The sequence below is a fragment of the Panthera uncia genome, chromosome C2 (assembly GCF_023721935.1).
Source record: "Panthera uncia isolate 11264 chromosome C2, Puncia_PCG_1.0, whole genome shotgun sequence".
Classification (NCBI taxonomy): Eukaryota; Metazoa; Chordata; class Mammalia; order Carnivora; family Felidae; genus Panthera; species Panthera uncia.
The window spans coordinates 54,183,347-54,199,886 of NC_064810.1; the positions used below are offsets into that span (position 1 = coordinate 54,183,347).

General features: G+C 39.4%; 1 protein-coding gene across 1 annotated transcript; it reads left to right on the forward strand.

Moving 5' to 3' along the window:
• The first annotated feature begins 10,466 nt into the window (after positions 1–10,466).
• Positions 10,467–16,478, forward strand: HHLA2 (HERV-H LTR-associating 2). Its single transcript, XM_049629167.1, is given in 9 exon segments — positions 10,467–10,530; positions 11,957–12,126; positions 12,129–12,177; positions 12,180–12,263; positions 12,266–12,292; positions 13,213–13,458; positions 13,461–13,475; positions 15,831–15,887; positions 16,138–16,478. Coding segments are annotated over 9 exon segments (1,053 nt in total).
• The last annotated feature ends 62 nt before the right edge of the window (positions 16,479–16,540 follow it).

Sequence of the window (16,540 nt, forward strand, 5' to 3'; positions counted from 1 at the left end):
CTGAGCAGAGGCTGCCTTGCCAGGTGCATCTGGGCAGCTTGATCTGTGAGTGGCCCATTATACCCCTGTGTATGAATGAGCCACTCATTTATTCTTCTCTTTAAAGGTCTACAGACCAACTTAAAACTTTTAAATTGTCTCTTCTCTAGTCTTAACTTTGTAAATTCAACATTAAGCTTATGATGTTGAAGTATACATCATTGCATTATGACTTGTCAAATTCATTCATTCTACCAATATGCAAATCCTAGTTATATACTATGACATTACTTTACTACTTGATAGCCATATTTTCAAAGGCCTTTTGAAAACAAGTGTTTACTCTTTTCTTTTCTTTGAAAGAAATAAGGACAAACAGGGACCCTGGAGAGTAAAAGCTGGCCAAACCCTTTTCTAGGTGTATAATAGAAAACCCCCATAGAAAAGCTACTACTTCAGCTGAGCATCAGTATTTTCCATTTAATGTTGACACTAAAAAGAAAGGACTTTTAAGGTTAATGTGGTTCTGCGGTTAGAAACTTCTTCCTACAGAAAACTTAAAGCACACTAAACTTCCTACAAACGTCTAGTAGCTCATCACTGATGCTTGCTTTAGCTTCAAGATTAAAAGTGGTTTTGCCACCATTAGCAAGCAAATGAATCTCTAACTCGACCCTGTTAAAATAGGGCACCACTTCTGTCAATATTTTGTTGTAGTAGGAAGAGAGACTATTTTTTTTCATTGATTTATTTATGTAGACAAAAATGGCACCTACTTCCTGTGTTAGTAGCTCTTCATCAGGGGAAAGAAGATATTTTTATTTTGTGTCACCTTGGGACATTTGGAAACACATGAAGGCCCAAGTCACAGCAGTTTAAATATATTACTTAATTAGCAGGAAGTCTAAAGGTACAGGATCCAGAACAGGCTGGACTCAACCATGTCATTACAAACTCTATTTTTTTTTTCTGTCTTTCTGTCATCTCTGTGATCCTTGTTATGTTGACTTTTTAATCTTCTCATTTGTTTCTTCATGTCTAGGAGGTGGCTTTTGCAGATGCAGCATGAAATCAGTGCTCAGAAAGTAGAAGGAAGGGGTTGCCCTGAAATTCTGTCCTTGTAACTATCCCTCTTACACAGACACAAAAGTTGCCACAGAAGTCCTCCCAATAGACTCCTGTTTATGGTCCATTGTCCAAAACAGTGTGGAAAAAAAAATTTTTTTCTGCAGTTTGATTTCAGTAGTTCCTTTTAGAGACAGAAGTACAAGGGGCTTGGCCACACTTTCCTATTTCCATTAGGCTCAGAGTTAGAAGGAGGGAAAGGCAGATGTACAGGCATTATAATTGGGTTTCCAGACTCAAGAGGTGTGGAAACATGGTTAGTTGCTGGGCTCTCCATTTCCAGGAAAGTTGGGAAGTTCTGATTGGGTTCCAGCTCTTTGCAGTGGTCACTACCCCAGCTTCTCCTTCCCCAAATGTGGAGGACTCCCCCTCCTGCACTGAGCCAGTGTGGCCATCTCATTTACCCTTTCTGGACCTTCTGTGTTCTGTTAGCTAGAGGTGGTCACGTCTTGCCCAGGGCTGGCCAGAGAAGGAGTTCTGCTAGCAAAGAAAAAGGGAAATGGTGCCAGTGTCTGTCACGGTGTCCCTTTCACATTTTCTCTATTTCACACTATTTAGTTTGCTTTTAAATGGTTTTCTGCCACATTTACTTCATTGATGCTTACAGGCTGGCTCCTTTTATTTATCTGCTACAATTCCACTGGTGGGATCTTTCTGAAAGACAAATCTGACTTCATCATTAGGTTTCTATTTCCTTACTGTGGCTTACAAGAGTGGTTATGATCTGGCCTTTGCACACACCTTTCCAGCATTTTTCCTTCCACACGGCCTGCTTTGTTATTGTGTTCTCTTGTGGCTGTATCTTTGTTCTATTGTCTGCCTAGAAAATATCTTCCCTCCTCACTTCCCTCTACTCCTTCTCACAGGACAGCTTCTTCTTGCCCTTCAAAACTTAATGCTTTGGGAAGCTTTCCTTAACACCCTGCCCTCACTAAGCTCAAGAACTTTCTTCTGTCCTTCTGTAGCACCTCAGAGAGTTCTTATTGCTGCCTGTATCTCTGTATTATGATTTATTTGTTTATATAATCCATCTATCTTTGGTACCAGATTGAGCTTTGTGACATTAGGGACTGTCTGACTCATCCCTGAATAGCCTGTGACCCATAGGAGATGCTCAAATTGTAGGTTTTCAATGGCAGAAAAGACAGTTAAGCTTGGTGGACAACAGAGTGGGGGGAACAGTACAAAGGATGATCTAATCCTGTTTCCTAGGAGGTCGGGATAAATTTGAGGTATCTCATTTTCTCTTGTTTCTCAGAGCTTTAACATTGTCAGACACTAGGAATGGATTGGGAGTAGAACATAGGGACGGAGCAACGGAGTTTTACGAACAAGGGTTTATTTGGCGGAATGAACTCTGAACTATATAGAAAACTCACCGATAAAAAGCCAATTTCACAACCACTGTACTTTGCGAATGACCCACTAAACTGTGTATGTAGACCTAGGCCCTGGTCCTCCCTGTCTTGTGCACCAGCTAGTTGAGTTAGCTACATCTTTAAATTCTAAGGACTGATAGCTGGTAATTCAGGTGCACATAGGCAGTCCTTTATAAAGCATCACTTGATAAAAGCCCTAAGCAATCTACACAGCTAGGAATAAATCTTGTAAGGATTGTTTTGCCTAATCGTTTTTACACCAAATCCTTGATTCTAATATTCCGTTACAGGTCACTCAACCCCAGTACCTTGATATGTAGGGACAAGAAAGTTTCTTTACTTCTGGATTTGAAAGGAAAACATGGGGATTGAGTCAAAATGGCTAATCTCATACTGAGAATGATGAATATTGAATATGTCACTTACCATACAATAGACATTTAAGTATAGCAACCGTGACCACTGTAGGATGGAATTATGATACCAGAATTGGGTGATAAACCTAAACCAACCTTAGGAAGGAGGGATCCTTTGACCCCCCCCCACTCCCCCCCCCAACCCTCCTAGGTACTACTGCTGCCTCTGTGTTACAGATTCTTTGTCTCACATTGTCTGTGGGGATTGGACACCAGAGTCATGTCATTACTTTCCTTAAAATCCTTACATCTGACACAATCAGGCCCCGTAGTTGGTCTAGTTAAAAAAACAAACAAAACCAAAAAAAAAAAAAAAGTTCAGTATCCAAATGATATATTTTTAATGTTTTAAAAATTGAAATAACAGGTGTCCATCTACTTTCTAGTTTTGTTTTGTTTTGAGTGGAGGGGGTCAAGGCCTTGTTCTGTGTGTGGAGCACTGTGTGATTTTCTGTGTTACCTTTCTTCCACAAACTTAGTAGGGCACCATCTAGTATTTCCAATTATCATTTCTTGAAAATGGCCAAAGAACTTTGTACTCAGATTGTTACAGAAGAGTTCAGCTCCTTCTGGATCTTTACAGTTTGACTATTGTGTCTCCAGCACCTAATCTGATAGCAGAATTTTCTTCTCTCCTATTTTGTGACTTGCTTTTATTTAGCCTTTTCGCAGAGGGTTCATCTTCTTCAGTTTAGCTCTTGGAGAAACCCTGGGTTTGTCTTGTCCTTGCATTTAATCAATTAACATTTAAATTATTTAGTGATGATAATGCACTGAACTGGCAGGAGGAGAAGTGTACAGAAACAGCAGACTGGCTTCTCTGGGGCATTTGGCATGCCACGGCCATCTATCTGTGTGTTTTATAGAGGGAGAGCTGACTGTTTTCAAGCAGTCCTTGGCCTTACATCTGCACATGTTCAAAACTCACTTCACTTAATGCAGTCTCATTCAACTGTTTACTACCTTTGTGTGCTCAACAAAATGCCCGCCAGTCTGTCTTTTCAACCCTGGCATTTTCTTTTGTCTATTGCGTGGCTTTGCAGCATTCTTGCTTTAAAAGAAAAAGAAAACAAAAACAACAACAACAAAAAACAACACTCTGTCCAGCTATATTCTTTCTTATATAGAGCACTATTGAGGAGGATTATATAATCAACCCTTTTGGCAGGAGGAAGCATTTTGTGATAGGAGTCTGAAGTGGAGAATGGCCCTTGGAGGCATAGTACTGCCCCTCCCATTCACGTTCTTTGTCTCAGGCTCTGCTTCCAGGGGACCAACCCCGCCAGAGATGGGGATTTGTGGAGTGTTTCCAGGAGGAAAGTGTGAAGAAGTGTGGGAGCAGGATGGGGCAGGAAAAGGAGCTGAGCAGGGATGCGGCTTCAGGTGAAGGCTCAGCCTCATTTGCTGGGAGGCTCTGGACCACAGAATGTTTCTTGCCTTGAAGCCACCACTGGGGCAGGGAGTAGGGAAAGAATGTAACTCCCAGAACCACAGATTTCATCACCTGAGGGCAATCCTCTGAAGAAGGTGGCAGTAGCTGAGCAATGTGTGCATGAAACCTGAACTAGAAGTGATCATAGGGGATCTGGGCAGGAGATTAATGGTCTGCTAATATACAAAATATCCGATATTAAATGTGTGGCATTTCTAAAATAGTGACTTAAAAAAATTTTTTTAAGGTTTATTTTTGAGAGAGGGAGACACAGAGAGCGTGAGTGAGGGAGGAGCAGAGGGAGACACAGAATCTGAAGCAGACTCCAGGCTCCGAGCTGTCAGCACAGAGTTGGACGCAGGGCTCTAACTCACAAACAGTGACATCATGACCTGAGCCGAAGTCAGATGCCCAACAGACTGAGCCACCCAGGTGCCCCCAAATAGCAACTTTTATTGGACCCGAGTTATGAACCTTCCTAGGTTTTCTTGGCTTTACCTATTTTCTGGGCTCTCCACTCGTTGCACAAAGAGAGCCTCCACTCTAACATCACTGCCCCATTTCTAAATGTCAGCAGCTGTATCTACCTTCCCGGGGGAAGGCTAACTTCTGTATGCCCACCACTGTACCCACCACAGTGGGAGTTTCAACAACCACAGTCCAGACGTGAGTCTCCAGGGGAAACTCACAGAAGCTGCGGTTTCCCCTGCCCTGTGTTCCCAGACTCAGTGAGGTATGACGTCTGGCTTCCTTAGTGGCTGTCCTGAGGGACCAGGTGCACAACCAGAAGGAACATGGGAGTGAAAACCTCATGGGAAAACCCATAAGTGAGTTCCTTTTCTTCTTCTTCTCTGATGGATTGTTCTGAGGTGCTGTGATTCTGTAGAGGATGCCTGGAGATTGTCCCTTGTGACTGAGCAAGTGGCTCTGTTTTCTGTTCTCAAGCTGTGGTCAGCAAGACAAGACAAGCAAGACAACTGTCACCCCCTATCTACCTTCCCTTCTTTCTAGTTTCACCTCCCTTTTCCTTCAGTCTTCCTGGCCTGCCACTGCCCCTCCACACCTCCCCCCAAATGTACTAGTGTGCACCTTAACCCAGTTACAGAGACCTACTCCTCCATCCACAAAAACAACAAAACAGAAACCTAAACAGAGCCTGAAACCAAGCACCCCTAGAGATTCAGTTTCAACCCAATGTATCCTCAAGGGGTGGATTTTCATTGTAAAACATCAGGGGAGGTTTTTTTGAGTAAAGAGTGGGTAATACTAAAATTGTTCTTTTGTTCTTGGTTCCATCTTAACAAAGTCAATCCTATTAAAATCTAAGTGGATGCTAAGGAGAAATCCCTAGGATGCTACAAAGAGTTTCTTTTTGTTATGACTTTCATAAATTGGCTCAGAGCCAAGAGCACTTTGAAGAGGCATTGAATTTAAAACCAATGCTGAGGAGTCTGTAGCACCCTGGAAGCGGCTTTTCCTGAAGGAATTCGTGAAGGGAACTGGCACAATGCAAGGGATGTAAAACATTCCTGTTTTTCAAAAAAAAAAAAAAAAGAGCATTGGCTTGCCATGTGGCTCAGGTCCTATTTAGGCCAGCAGTTATGAGGCCAGGACTGGTCTTGAGTGTTACTGATGTGCAGGCTAGAGAGTCTTGAGTGTTACTGATGTGCAGGCTAGAGAGTCTGGCCTGAACACAAGTGAAGTTTGTCATTGTTGTCACAGTGCTGATGGCTGCAGTCAGTGTGGTCTGTAGCTGTCAAGATGGGTACAGGGGTAGTCGCTCCATTCTCTTTGTTTTATGCTTGTAGAATGGCTTCAATTTTCTCTTCTGTCTGATTAGTCTTAGCATCTGGATTTCTTTTTGCCATGTTCCATTACAGAGGCTGCCTCTTTTTGCCATTCTCCCCCACATCTGGAATCCAGCCAAAACGTACCAGAACAAGATGCTTCTAACATTTGAGCCCTTTTGTAAGGATGCTGATTGCAACTTGGGTGACTTCAGTTTAATCCAAGGTGGAAGATTTCTGCTGCTTTTGGGGAAGGAAATAAATGTCTAAAAATAAAACTTGGGCATAAAAATAGGGCCAGATACTCATTAACTCCCTCACTTAGCTGAATGCTGAAATTATTTCAACAGAGCTAAATCAAGCATTTGTGTAGAAGGGGTTGAGTATGTTTTCTTTTTTTATTCATAGTACTTTATCTTAATGATAAATGGGTTACTGTCATTGTCATTTTATGCAAAAAGCATGAATTTAATAATTTTAAAGAGCCTAATTCTCAGCTCATGCTGACCCTTGAAGTGGAGGATTAGTGTTCACAGGGTTTTGAGAATGTATGTTGTGGGCTCTTATGGAAGAGGCTGGAGGGGCAGGCAGGGCTAGGAGCCAGAGTACACAAGGCTTGGTGGGCTAGGGTTAAAAATTTGGATCCAAGTATGGCGGGAAGCCACTGGAGAGATTTAATTAGGAGGATATCATAGAATGATTTATATTTTAAAAATATGACTCTTGGCTGCTGCATTGACAGTGGATTGTAAGGAGTAACCAGGCAGATATTTTAGATATCCAGGTAAGAGAGGATAGTGACTTTGGAAGAGCTAGTAATAGCAGAGTTGGGTAAGTGCACAGATAATGGAGATTTATCGAATCCAATAGCAAAAAAAAAACAACAACAACAAAAACCAAAAACCAAAAAACAAACAAAAAAACAAGACTGGCAGCACTTTTGGGTAATTTTGTTGTCTTGTTCGGGCTGAGGTAGGGAGCAATGGTAAAGGGAATGAGGCAAAAGTCAAGGGCTCATGTTGATTCTGTGCTGCCTATAAGTCATCTGTCAAATGGGCAGCTGAATATATGACCTTGATTCAGTAGATGAGTTTGAAAATCCTTCACATACAGATGACATTCAGAGCCATGGAATAGAAGAACTCACCTAGGGAGAGAGTATAGAGAAAGTATAAGACTTGAGAACTTTCCATATTTTCACATAAATTGGGAAAGCAGAGGAGGAGGAGCAGTGAGGAAGGAAGAACCAGGAAAAAGAGTTGGGCTGGAAACAAGCAAAGAATCTTCCAGGAGGGAGGTAACTGCCAATTATGTTGAATGCTGCTCTAAGATTGGATAAGATGAGGACAAATTATATCCACTGTTTTTGGCAACATGGAAGCCTTTGGAGACACTGGTAGGGGCAGTTTATGGCATGTCACACAGACAGAGGCCAGAGTGGATTGAGGAGAGACAGTAAAGGGGAAATGAGGGTGGCTCTTTAAACAATTATTTCAAGAAGTTAATAAGAGCTAAGAAATAGGTAGGTAGCTAATCAAGAGCCAGAGGAGAATACAATGGTCTTTTTTAATGTTCTTACGATAGAGCTTATTGGGGTATTTATACTCATGGTATTGATCTAATGAAGAGAGAGAACCTAATGATACAGTAAAGGAGGGGATATAATTGTAGGGACAAATTTCTTGAATGTAAAAAAATATGAGATACAGAGCAAAAGTGAAGGCTTTGGCTTTGTATAAGAGGAGAAGGGGGGACAGAAAGAGAAGACACAGCTCTTAATGGGTTGGTTGAATTGATGTAGGGGGTGAGGGAGTATCCATAATAAATTATAATTCGTGAAGCCAGAGCATCAGCTGAAAGAGACATGGGAAAAAGGGATGTTGGAAATTTCCAGAAAAGGTAGCAAATATTGGAGTCATTATAAAGAATGAGAAAGTGAATCCAAAGAGAGTGGACATAGAATGTCCCAAAGTTACATTAAGCAAGGTGGATTTGAGTTAATTATTACTTGGAAAGCAATAATTCTTAATTCTTTTTTTTTAAGTAGCCTATAAAGGTAAAAAATATTATTACATATTTACATATGCTCATGCAGAAAATGAGTTTAGTGATTACTTGTAATCTTAGTATTCAGAAATAATCATTGTGCTACATCTTTTCATACATTATACATGCAAATACATCTACAGGAAAAATATACAAAGGCCTTCTTTTTTTTTTTTTTTTAATGTTTATTCATTTTGAGAGAGACAGACAGACAGCAGGAGAGGAGCAGAGAGAGAGAGATAATACCAAGCAGGCTCTGCACTGTCAGCACAGAGCCCCACCTGGGGCTTCATGCAGGGCTTGAACTCATGAACTGTGAGATCATGAGCTGGGGAAATCAAGAATCAGACGCTTAACTGACTGACCCACCCAGGTCCCCTAAAGGTCTTATTTTCATAACTAATTCTATTTTACAAGTTTTTGCTTTGCCAAACATCTTATCTATTGCTCTAAGCTATTGGAGTGATAACTTTGTCATATAGTAAATATATTGTTTATTTGTATCTTAATATGTTCTTGTTGCTTTTCCAATTTTTATTTAGATCTATCTATATAAAAATTGTATAGTCCTGTTAAAAAAAGGCCCACATCTTAGTCTGTATATATGATTATTTTATTCTAGAATTTAAAATGCAAAGATGAAACTATAAATTATTCTATCAGGTTTTATTTTGATGTGATGAAGGAGTCAAATTATTTTTTAATTTATTTTGAGAGAGAGACTGAGAGAACACACACAAGCAGGGGAGGGGCAGAGAGGAGAGACAGAATCCCAAGCAGGCTCTGTGCCATCAGCACACAGCCCCATGCAGGGCTCAAACCCACAAATCTGTAAGATCATGACCTGAGCTGAGATCAAGAGTTGGACACCCAACCGACTGTACCACCCAGGTACCCCTGAATTGTATTTTTTAGAATAGTTTTAATTATTCTTTTTTTAAAACAAAGTTTACTTATTTTTGAGAGAGAGAGAGGGAGAGAGAAAGCAGGGGAGGGGCAGAGAGAGGGAGACACAGAATCTGAAGCAGGCTCCAGGCTTTGAGCTTTCAGCACAGAGTCCAAAGCGGGGTGAGTCCAACTCACCAGCGGTGATCATGACCTGGGCTGAAGTCGGACACCTAACTGAGTGAGCCACCCAGGTTCCCCTAGAATAGTTTTAATTATTCTTAAAGCTCATACCCTAGAACAAATTTATGACACAGCTTTTTTAATAGTATGACTCCCAAATGATTTCTTTAAAATTTTCCTTTAGAGGTTTTTTAAAACTAATTATATGCTATTCTTTAAACAAGCTATTTTTTAAAGAGTAAAAATGATCTATAATCCTATCACCAGAGAAAATCAGTTATATTTTACTTACTTGAATTATATTGTATGTAAACACTTTGCCATCTATATTTTCTTGTGTTTTGTACTTTTTGAAACATTCATTGTAAACCATGATTTTAATGACTGCCTTATGATCTATACTATTATTATAAGAATGTTTCTAGATTTTGTTTTGTTTTCGTGTGTTATTATATTTTATTTTATTATTATTTTTTCTTTTTTTAATGTTTATTTTTGAAAGAGAGAGAGAGGGAGGCACAGAATCTGAAGCAGGCTCCAGGCTTTGAGCTGTTAGCACAGAGCCTGATTGCATGGTTCGAACTCATGAGTGGTGAGATCATGACCTGAGCCAAAGTCAGACCCTTAACCGACTGAGCCACACAGGCACCCCTGTTTTTGTATGTGATTATAAACAATACCATAGTTAACATCATTGGCATTAATGCTTAACTGAATTTGTTTTTTAGCATTTTTACTGTAAAAGCAATGCATATCCATGTAGAAAGCTTTAAACATAACAAAAACTGTTATCCAGAGAACCACTGTTGACCATATACCAAATCTTTATTCACTCAACGGCCATTTCTCAGTGCCTACTATATGGTAGGCACTGCTTTAGATGTGATATCTGCTCTGCAGAGTTAACATCCTAGTGTGTATTTAGTGACAAGTCTGTCTCCTATGTGCAGAAATGGGTGTGCTTTTAAAAAGGGATTATGCTACTTACAAGTTACATTGTAATCTGATTTTTCTCCTACAAAATTAGGAACTTCTTTCCACACCATTGAACCAACTATTACAATATCATCTTTAATGGCTGCAGAAGACTGATTTGTATGGATGTACCGTAGTTTATTTAACTGATCTCCGATAGTCAGACGCCTTCTTTTCCTATTCCTGCTGGCATTTGAAATCCCTAACATGCATATTTTGCTTGTCTTTGATAGTGTAATTAGTATGACCTCCACGAGACATGAAGGCACAGGCAGTGCTCTCTGTCATCCTCATCCTTGTACCACCTCTAAGTGGATTTCACGGTGAGTTCCTTTATAATGTAACCAAGTGTTAGTTATTTGTACAACTAGATAGGAACGTGAGCACACAATGCAAGGTGATGGTTTCTTCTGTTGCCATAGCGTTGTGAACCTTTCTAAAAGATCACTTAAAGAGAAATAGGAAACAGACTGGAGATCCTGGATGAAGATTAAAAATGATATTTTCTCCTGTCTACTCTAAGGCTTTTTCTGTTATCTGCTACCAGATATAAAATCACTAGAAAGGCAAGTTTGATTGACTGATGATTGATTTTTTTTTTTCAAGGGTAAGCTTGGTACTTAGCACTTAACAGCAGGCATTATCCACTTTTCTTGGTCCTGTCATGGGCATTTTTAAATTATCCAGTGAAATATTAGAGGTGTTTAGTAGAACAATTTGGGAGGTTGACATAAACCACTCCTTTTCTTTCCCATCTTTCCATGTCTTTCTCTCAGCATAATACCACCACATCCCTCTAGCTCTTTGTACAGAAATAAACTAAATCTGAGGGAGAGAAGTGGGACATAGCAGAGTAGAAGGAGCCCCAGGGAAGGCAGAGGAAAAAGACTGTGACAAGGCCACATGAGCACTCAATTCTCCTGTCTTGGGTAGTCTTGGCCAAGGTCCAAAGGAGTTTACTCCATTGTCTTTACAGCCCTAATTTCCTAAAATCCATAGATAGGGTACACGATCTACCTACAATGTTTTGTGAATTAGTCAAAGAAGCTGGATGCTACCTTCAATGATTATGAAATGGCTAAATATATTTTCTTTACGAAAACCTTGCTTGTTTTTCTGAATCCATCTGCTTTTCAAAGTCCACTTCTGAAATTAATAGTAAAAAACTATATGTATAAATATATAGCTCAGGATGATTGGACTTCCACATTTATATCTAGGACGCTATTCCTTAGGTACATTTCATTTGACACATATGACATCCTGAGAGGTGCCCTAAAGCCAAAATAAATGAGTCCCTTCATTTCCCCTTTTGGACCCCTCCTGCCCATGTGCTCCCTTGCTTGAGATTAAGGTCTGCATATTCCTAACAGATTTCCAAATCCAGCATTGTCTTCTACACACTCCAAATATTTCCTAATGAAACCAAGTTAAGTTTGTTCTATTTGTCTAGGGCCTGCTGACTCTAGCTAGCTGAATAAATGGTTTTGTTGTTATTGTAGTAGGTATTAGAAGTAAATGGGTTCATGAAATAAAAGTCAACAGGACTCTTGCATATATAATATACAATTGCAGAAACTCTAACACTAGCTTTGTGACTCGTTTCTAGTAATCAGATTAGCAAGGTTTTTGATGGTATTGTCTTAATTGGCAGGCTGCTGACCTAGGATAATTCTTCTAGGTGGTTCTGATATAGCCCTTGATAAGCACCCATCGCTAATTCTCCTCATAACTGCTCTTGATTTTTAGTTATATTGCTTTTGTCTTCCTCAAACCTTGATAATATTGAGGAGAAGCAAATTGCCATTGGAGGACTTGGTGAAGATGTAATTCTCCCTCGCTTATTTAAGAGTGCGCCTGAAGTAGTAGTTCATTGGAAGAATCAAGAGAGCTATGTGCACTCATACTACAAAGACCATGACTGGAAAGGCAAGATCACAGATACACAAACAGGACATCCCTCTTTCATAGTGAAATGGAAATGCCTCCTTATCATTTAGAAGATTATGCCTTCCGGATAAAGGAATTTACATATGCTATGTGGGAACAGCATCTAGAAACATAAAGTGGTACTAAAGGTGGGAGGTAAGTATGCATGGAAGGTTTTATAAAACATAGCAATAATGTCATTCCATGTTTTTCTAAAATATCTCTTTCTTAATTGAATATGCTATGGACTACCTTGCAAGCCAATACAAATCTACCTCATGTTTTAAATGCATGGTATCTCATAGTATAGACATGCTATAACTGATACATCCATTCCTCTACTGGTAGATATTCCAGTGTTTTACATGACAGGTGTTGTGATGAGCGTTCTTGTATTTAATAGTGGGAAATGATTTGAAAGAAAAAGTATCAGAAAATTTTAATATATTACTTTGACCCGTTAGTCTTATTAGCATTTAATAGTATCAATCTTAATTTCTGCCCATATGCTATCTTTTAAAATGTTGAATTACTGGCTTAATTTTTGTTTTTTAAGTTTAATATTGTATGCTTTCCTCCTGTCTATATTAACTATATTTATTTATTGGGGGGAGGGGCATTTTCTAGCAGGTTGTTTTATCCAGCGCTTGTTTCTTTTCCCTCTGCCTCATTTAGCTGCTTCAGATCTTGACTCAGAAATCCAAGAATCATGTGTTAACAAAGAATCAAACAGGCTCTGGGTTATTACCTGAAGAGGGCATAGTGCTGCATGAGCTCTAGTTTATATTGGTTGCTCACTGAGGTCATTAGATTTCTATCTAGAATTCTTGCTAGAGAACGAAGATTGCTAGTTGCTAAGTATCTGCACATGCTTTTTTCTTTCACTTGTAGATAACCAGACTGTATCTTAAGTTTCTACAGAGTTTTTGTTTTGTTTTTCCTTTCGTAACTGCCAAGTTTTTCTCATAAAGCTTAGCTTTTCATTTTACGGGTATTAAAATAATAAGTGTTCTGCACAGATGACTTAAAAAGAAACTAATGCCAGTCCCTCACATGCCCTTCTTTCTCCCTCCTAGCTTTCATCACACCTGTGATAAAGTATGAAAAGAGGAACAGAGATAGCTTCTTAATATGCAGTGTGTGAAGTGTTTATCTTTATCCACTTATCACATGGAAAATGGACAATACACCCACCTCTGAAAGCAATATGGAAGAAACTGAGTCTTTGGGTTTTTATATAAATAGTATGATAAATATTACAGGATCAAATTTATCTTATGAATGTGCTACTGAAAACTCATTGCCGAAACAAACATGGACTGGGGATTGACAATGAAAGGTAGGCTCCATGGGGCTTTCTGTGTGCATGTGCTATGTCAGAGGTTGGGAGGGAATTAGGATTGATTTACAGGGAAAGAAGAGAGCACAAAAGAAAGAAAATGTATCTGCACCAGTTAGAGGACCAAAACAACAGTCCTAGGTCTGATATATACTGGCTTTGTTATCTTAAGCAACCATTTTTAGCTCTAAGCACTAGCTCCACATTGGTAAAACAGAAGTAATTCTACCTGTTAGGTGTTTGTGTTGAAGGAAAACATTTTTAAAATGGAAAGTAGCAAATATACTCATGAATATTATATTTCTCTATGATTTGTCCTGTAAATAGGATTTCCTACCTGCATTGCACCTCAAAAGATGAGAGGATACTTGCCTATTAAGTTACAATCTGTGATGGTTGCCATTCTTTCCACTAAACAAAAATTAATTAGTATTGCCTCTGTTTATTCTCTTTACATAGTATTATCCTATTAAGCTTTATCAACAGCACTATCATAGCGTGAACAGTTCTTGATACTCTTTCCTCTTATTTGAAAAAATCTAAATTTTGACCAATCTCTAAATCTACTATAATCTACTCTAATAACCTACTATTTAAGAGAAAGAGAAATTAATTTGACATTTCTTATCCAATTCTAAGGAAAAATGTTTTATATTTTAGAAGCAAAGCAAAATTTCTTTAGTAAATCTCCATTATATGGAGAAGGTAGAGGTTAGCTGCTCTCCTTTTTGGGCTTCTTTCCTGAGTCGCGTATTCTCAAAGTGCTTGCCAAGAAGACCCTGAATTATGAGTGATTCACCAACTTTACATAATTTCAGCATTGAAGGCAGGGACACCCAGTATTCACTTTTCCAGGCAGTAATGGGAATATGGAAAAGTGTTGAAAATGTTGATGTTAAATTGTAAATACTTTCTATGGAAAATTTATTTTCTCACATTTATTCAGAATTGAGTATGCAGAAGCATCTACAGTTTCTTAAGCTCAGTGCTATTTCCTCTTGTTGAGGATTTTTTATCTGCCAAGTTTGTTGCTCTCAGACTGTGAACTTAAGAATGGGGGCTTCTGGGTGGCTCAGTCGGTTAAGCATCTAACTTCGGCTCAGGTCATGATCTCACGGTTCGTGGGTTTGAGCCCCGCATCAGGCTCTGTACTGAATGCTTGCTCAGAGCCTGGAGCCTGCTTCAGATTCTGTGTCCCCTCTCTCTGCCCCTCCCTGCTAGCACTCTGTCTTATTCTCTCAAAAATAAATGAATGTAATTTAAAAAAATTAAAAAAAAAAAGAATGTGGACTCTTACTCATTTCTGAATCCACAGCATCTAGTAAAAACATGTAAAAATTAAACTAGGAAGACAGCATAGCAAAGGGAGCAATTAATTGTTTACTATGATTGGATATAAATGGCGTTGTTAGAGAATATATGCTTAAGGAGTTTGCATAGGGCAGAAGTTTAAAAGAAAATTAGGAATTTCCAGAGGACATAGGCATTCCAGGTTAAAAACCACAAAAGCACAAAGGAGTAAATATTGCCTGAATTTGTAGAAGTATAAGTGGTTGAGGGTAAAGCTAAAGTAGCAAGAGATAAGCCTGGAGAGGGAGGCAAAATCAGATGAAAGGCCTTGGTCTTGCTAAGTAGCTTGACCAGGGTCCCGGAGGAAGGAAGTGTGGAGCCAAAGAAGGATTTGAGGCATCAAAGAGACCCAGATTTGCATTTTAGATGGCTCACTTTGGCATCAGTCTCTTGCAGGTGGAGTGTGAAGTCTAGAGCCTAGGGAGAGAATTCATGGTAATCCACAGAGGTCAGCTACCAAACTGCAGAATAGGAAGGACAAGATGCAGCTAGATTGGAGGGGCAAACCGAGCACACCTAGCATAGTCTCTGCTCTAACAGAGCTCAGCCCAGTGGGGGCTTACCTCCACATAGCTGGAAATATACTATTAATGTGCAGGAAAAGGGACTTTGTGCAGAAAGAGCAATTAAGAAGTGGTTGAGACCACACAAGTAACAGAGACTACTAGGGAGTAGATAGTGACAAGAGGGGAGTTCTGGGGAATACCAGCATTTTAGGTGTCAACAGAACATTGAGTTTGAAAGGCTGGTGGCAACATTCTTGAGTGCTCACTATAGGGCTATAGGAGTTGGAAACAAGGAGTGAAACCTTGCTAGCTGGCCCAGGTTTAGGTCTCCTCAAAAGTCTAAACTTAACCTTGGGAAGTGTTAAACTGTGGTAGCACAGCTTTTCTTCCAAGAAATGCATTTCCAAAGATCTTTCTCAAAGCATTTCTAAGTGTAACTTAGAAAATTCATTTGAAAATTGTATTTTCATTGATGTTTCCTTTTCTATCCTGTTATTAGATGACCTTCATAAAATGCAGGGTGAAAATGTTGCACTCTCATGTAAACTTGTGAACAGTATTTTTTTTTTTTTTTTACTGAACCAAGATTTCTTTTTTTTTATTTAAAAAAAATTTTTTTTAACGTTTATTTTTGAGACTTGGAGAGACAGAGTATGAACGGGGGAGGGTCAGAGAGAGAGAGGGAGACACAGAATCTGAAACAGGCTCCAGGTTCTGAGCTGTCAGCACAGAGCCCGATGCGGGGCTTGAACTCACGAACCGCGAGATCATGACCTGAGCCAAAGTCGGACGCTTAACCGACTAAGCCACCCAGGTGCCCCTGAACCAAGATTTCATAGTCACTTGGTCCAAAGTGGAAAAGGAGACCTCCTCCATCCTGGCTCACTTTCTGAGCTCCTCACAAGATAACTATCAGTGAACCCTGATTTTCATGGAACAAAGACCTATCAGTGAACCCTGACTTTCATGGAACAAAGACCTAAAAAAACAAAGTGACTTCTCTTTGACTTTGAAGGATCTTAGTCTTTCAGACAGTGGGGAATACTTAGGCAATATTTCTTCAAGCAAATATAGCTTACTCACCATCCAAATGCTGCATGTTGTAGGTAAGTTACAAGTAGGGTTGGGTAACAGATTTTGGCTATAGTAATAGAGATTGTGAATATCAAACAGGGAAATTAGGTTGGCATTTAAAGAATAATTTTGACA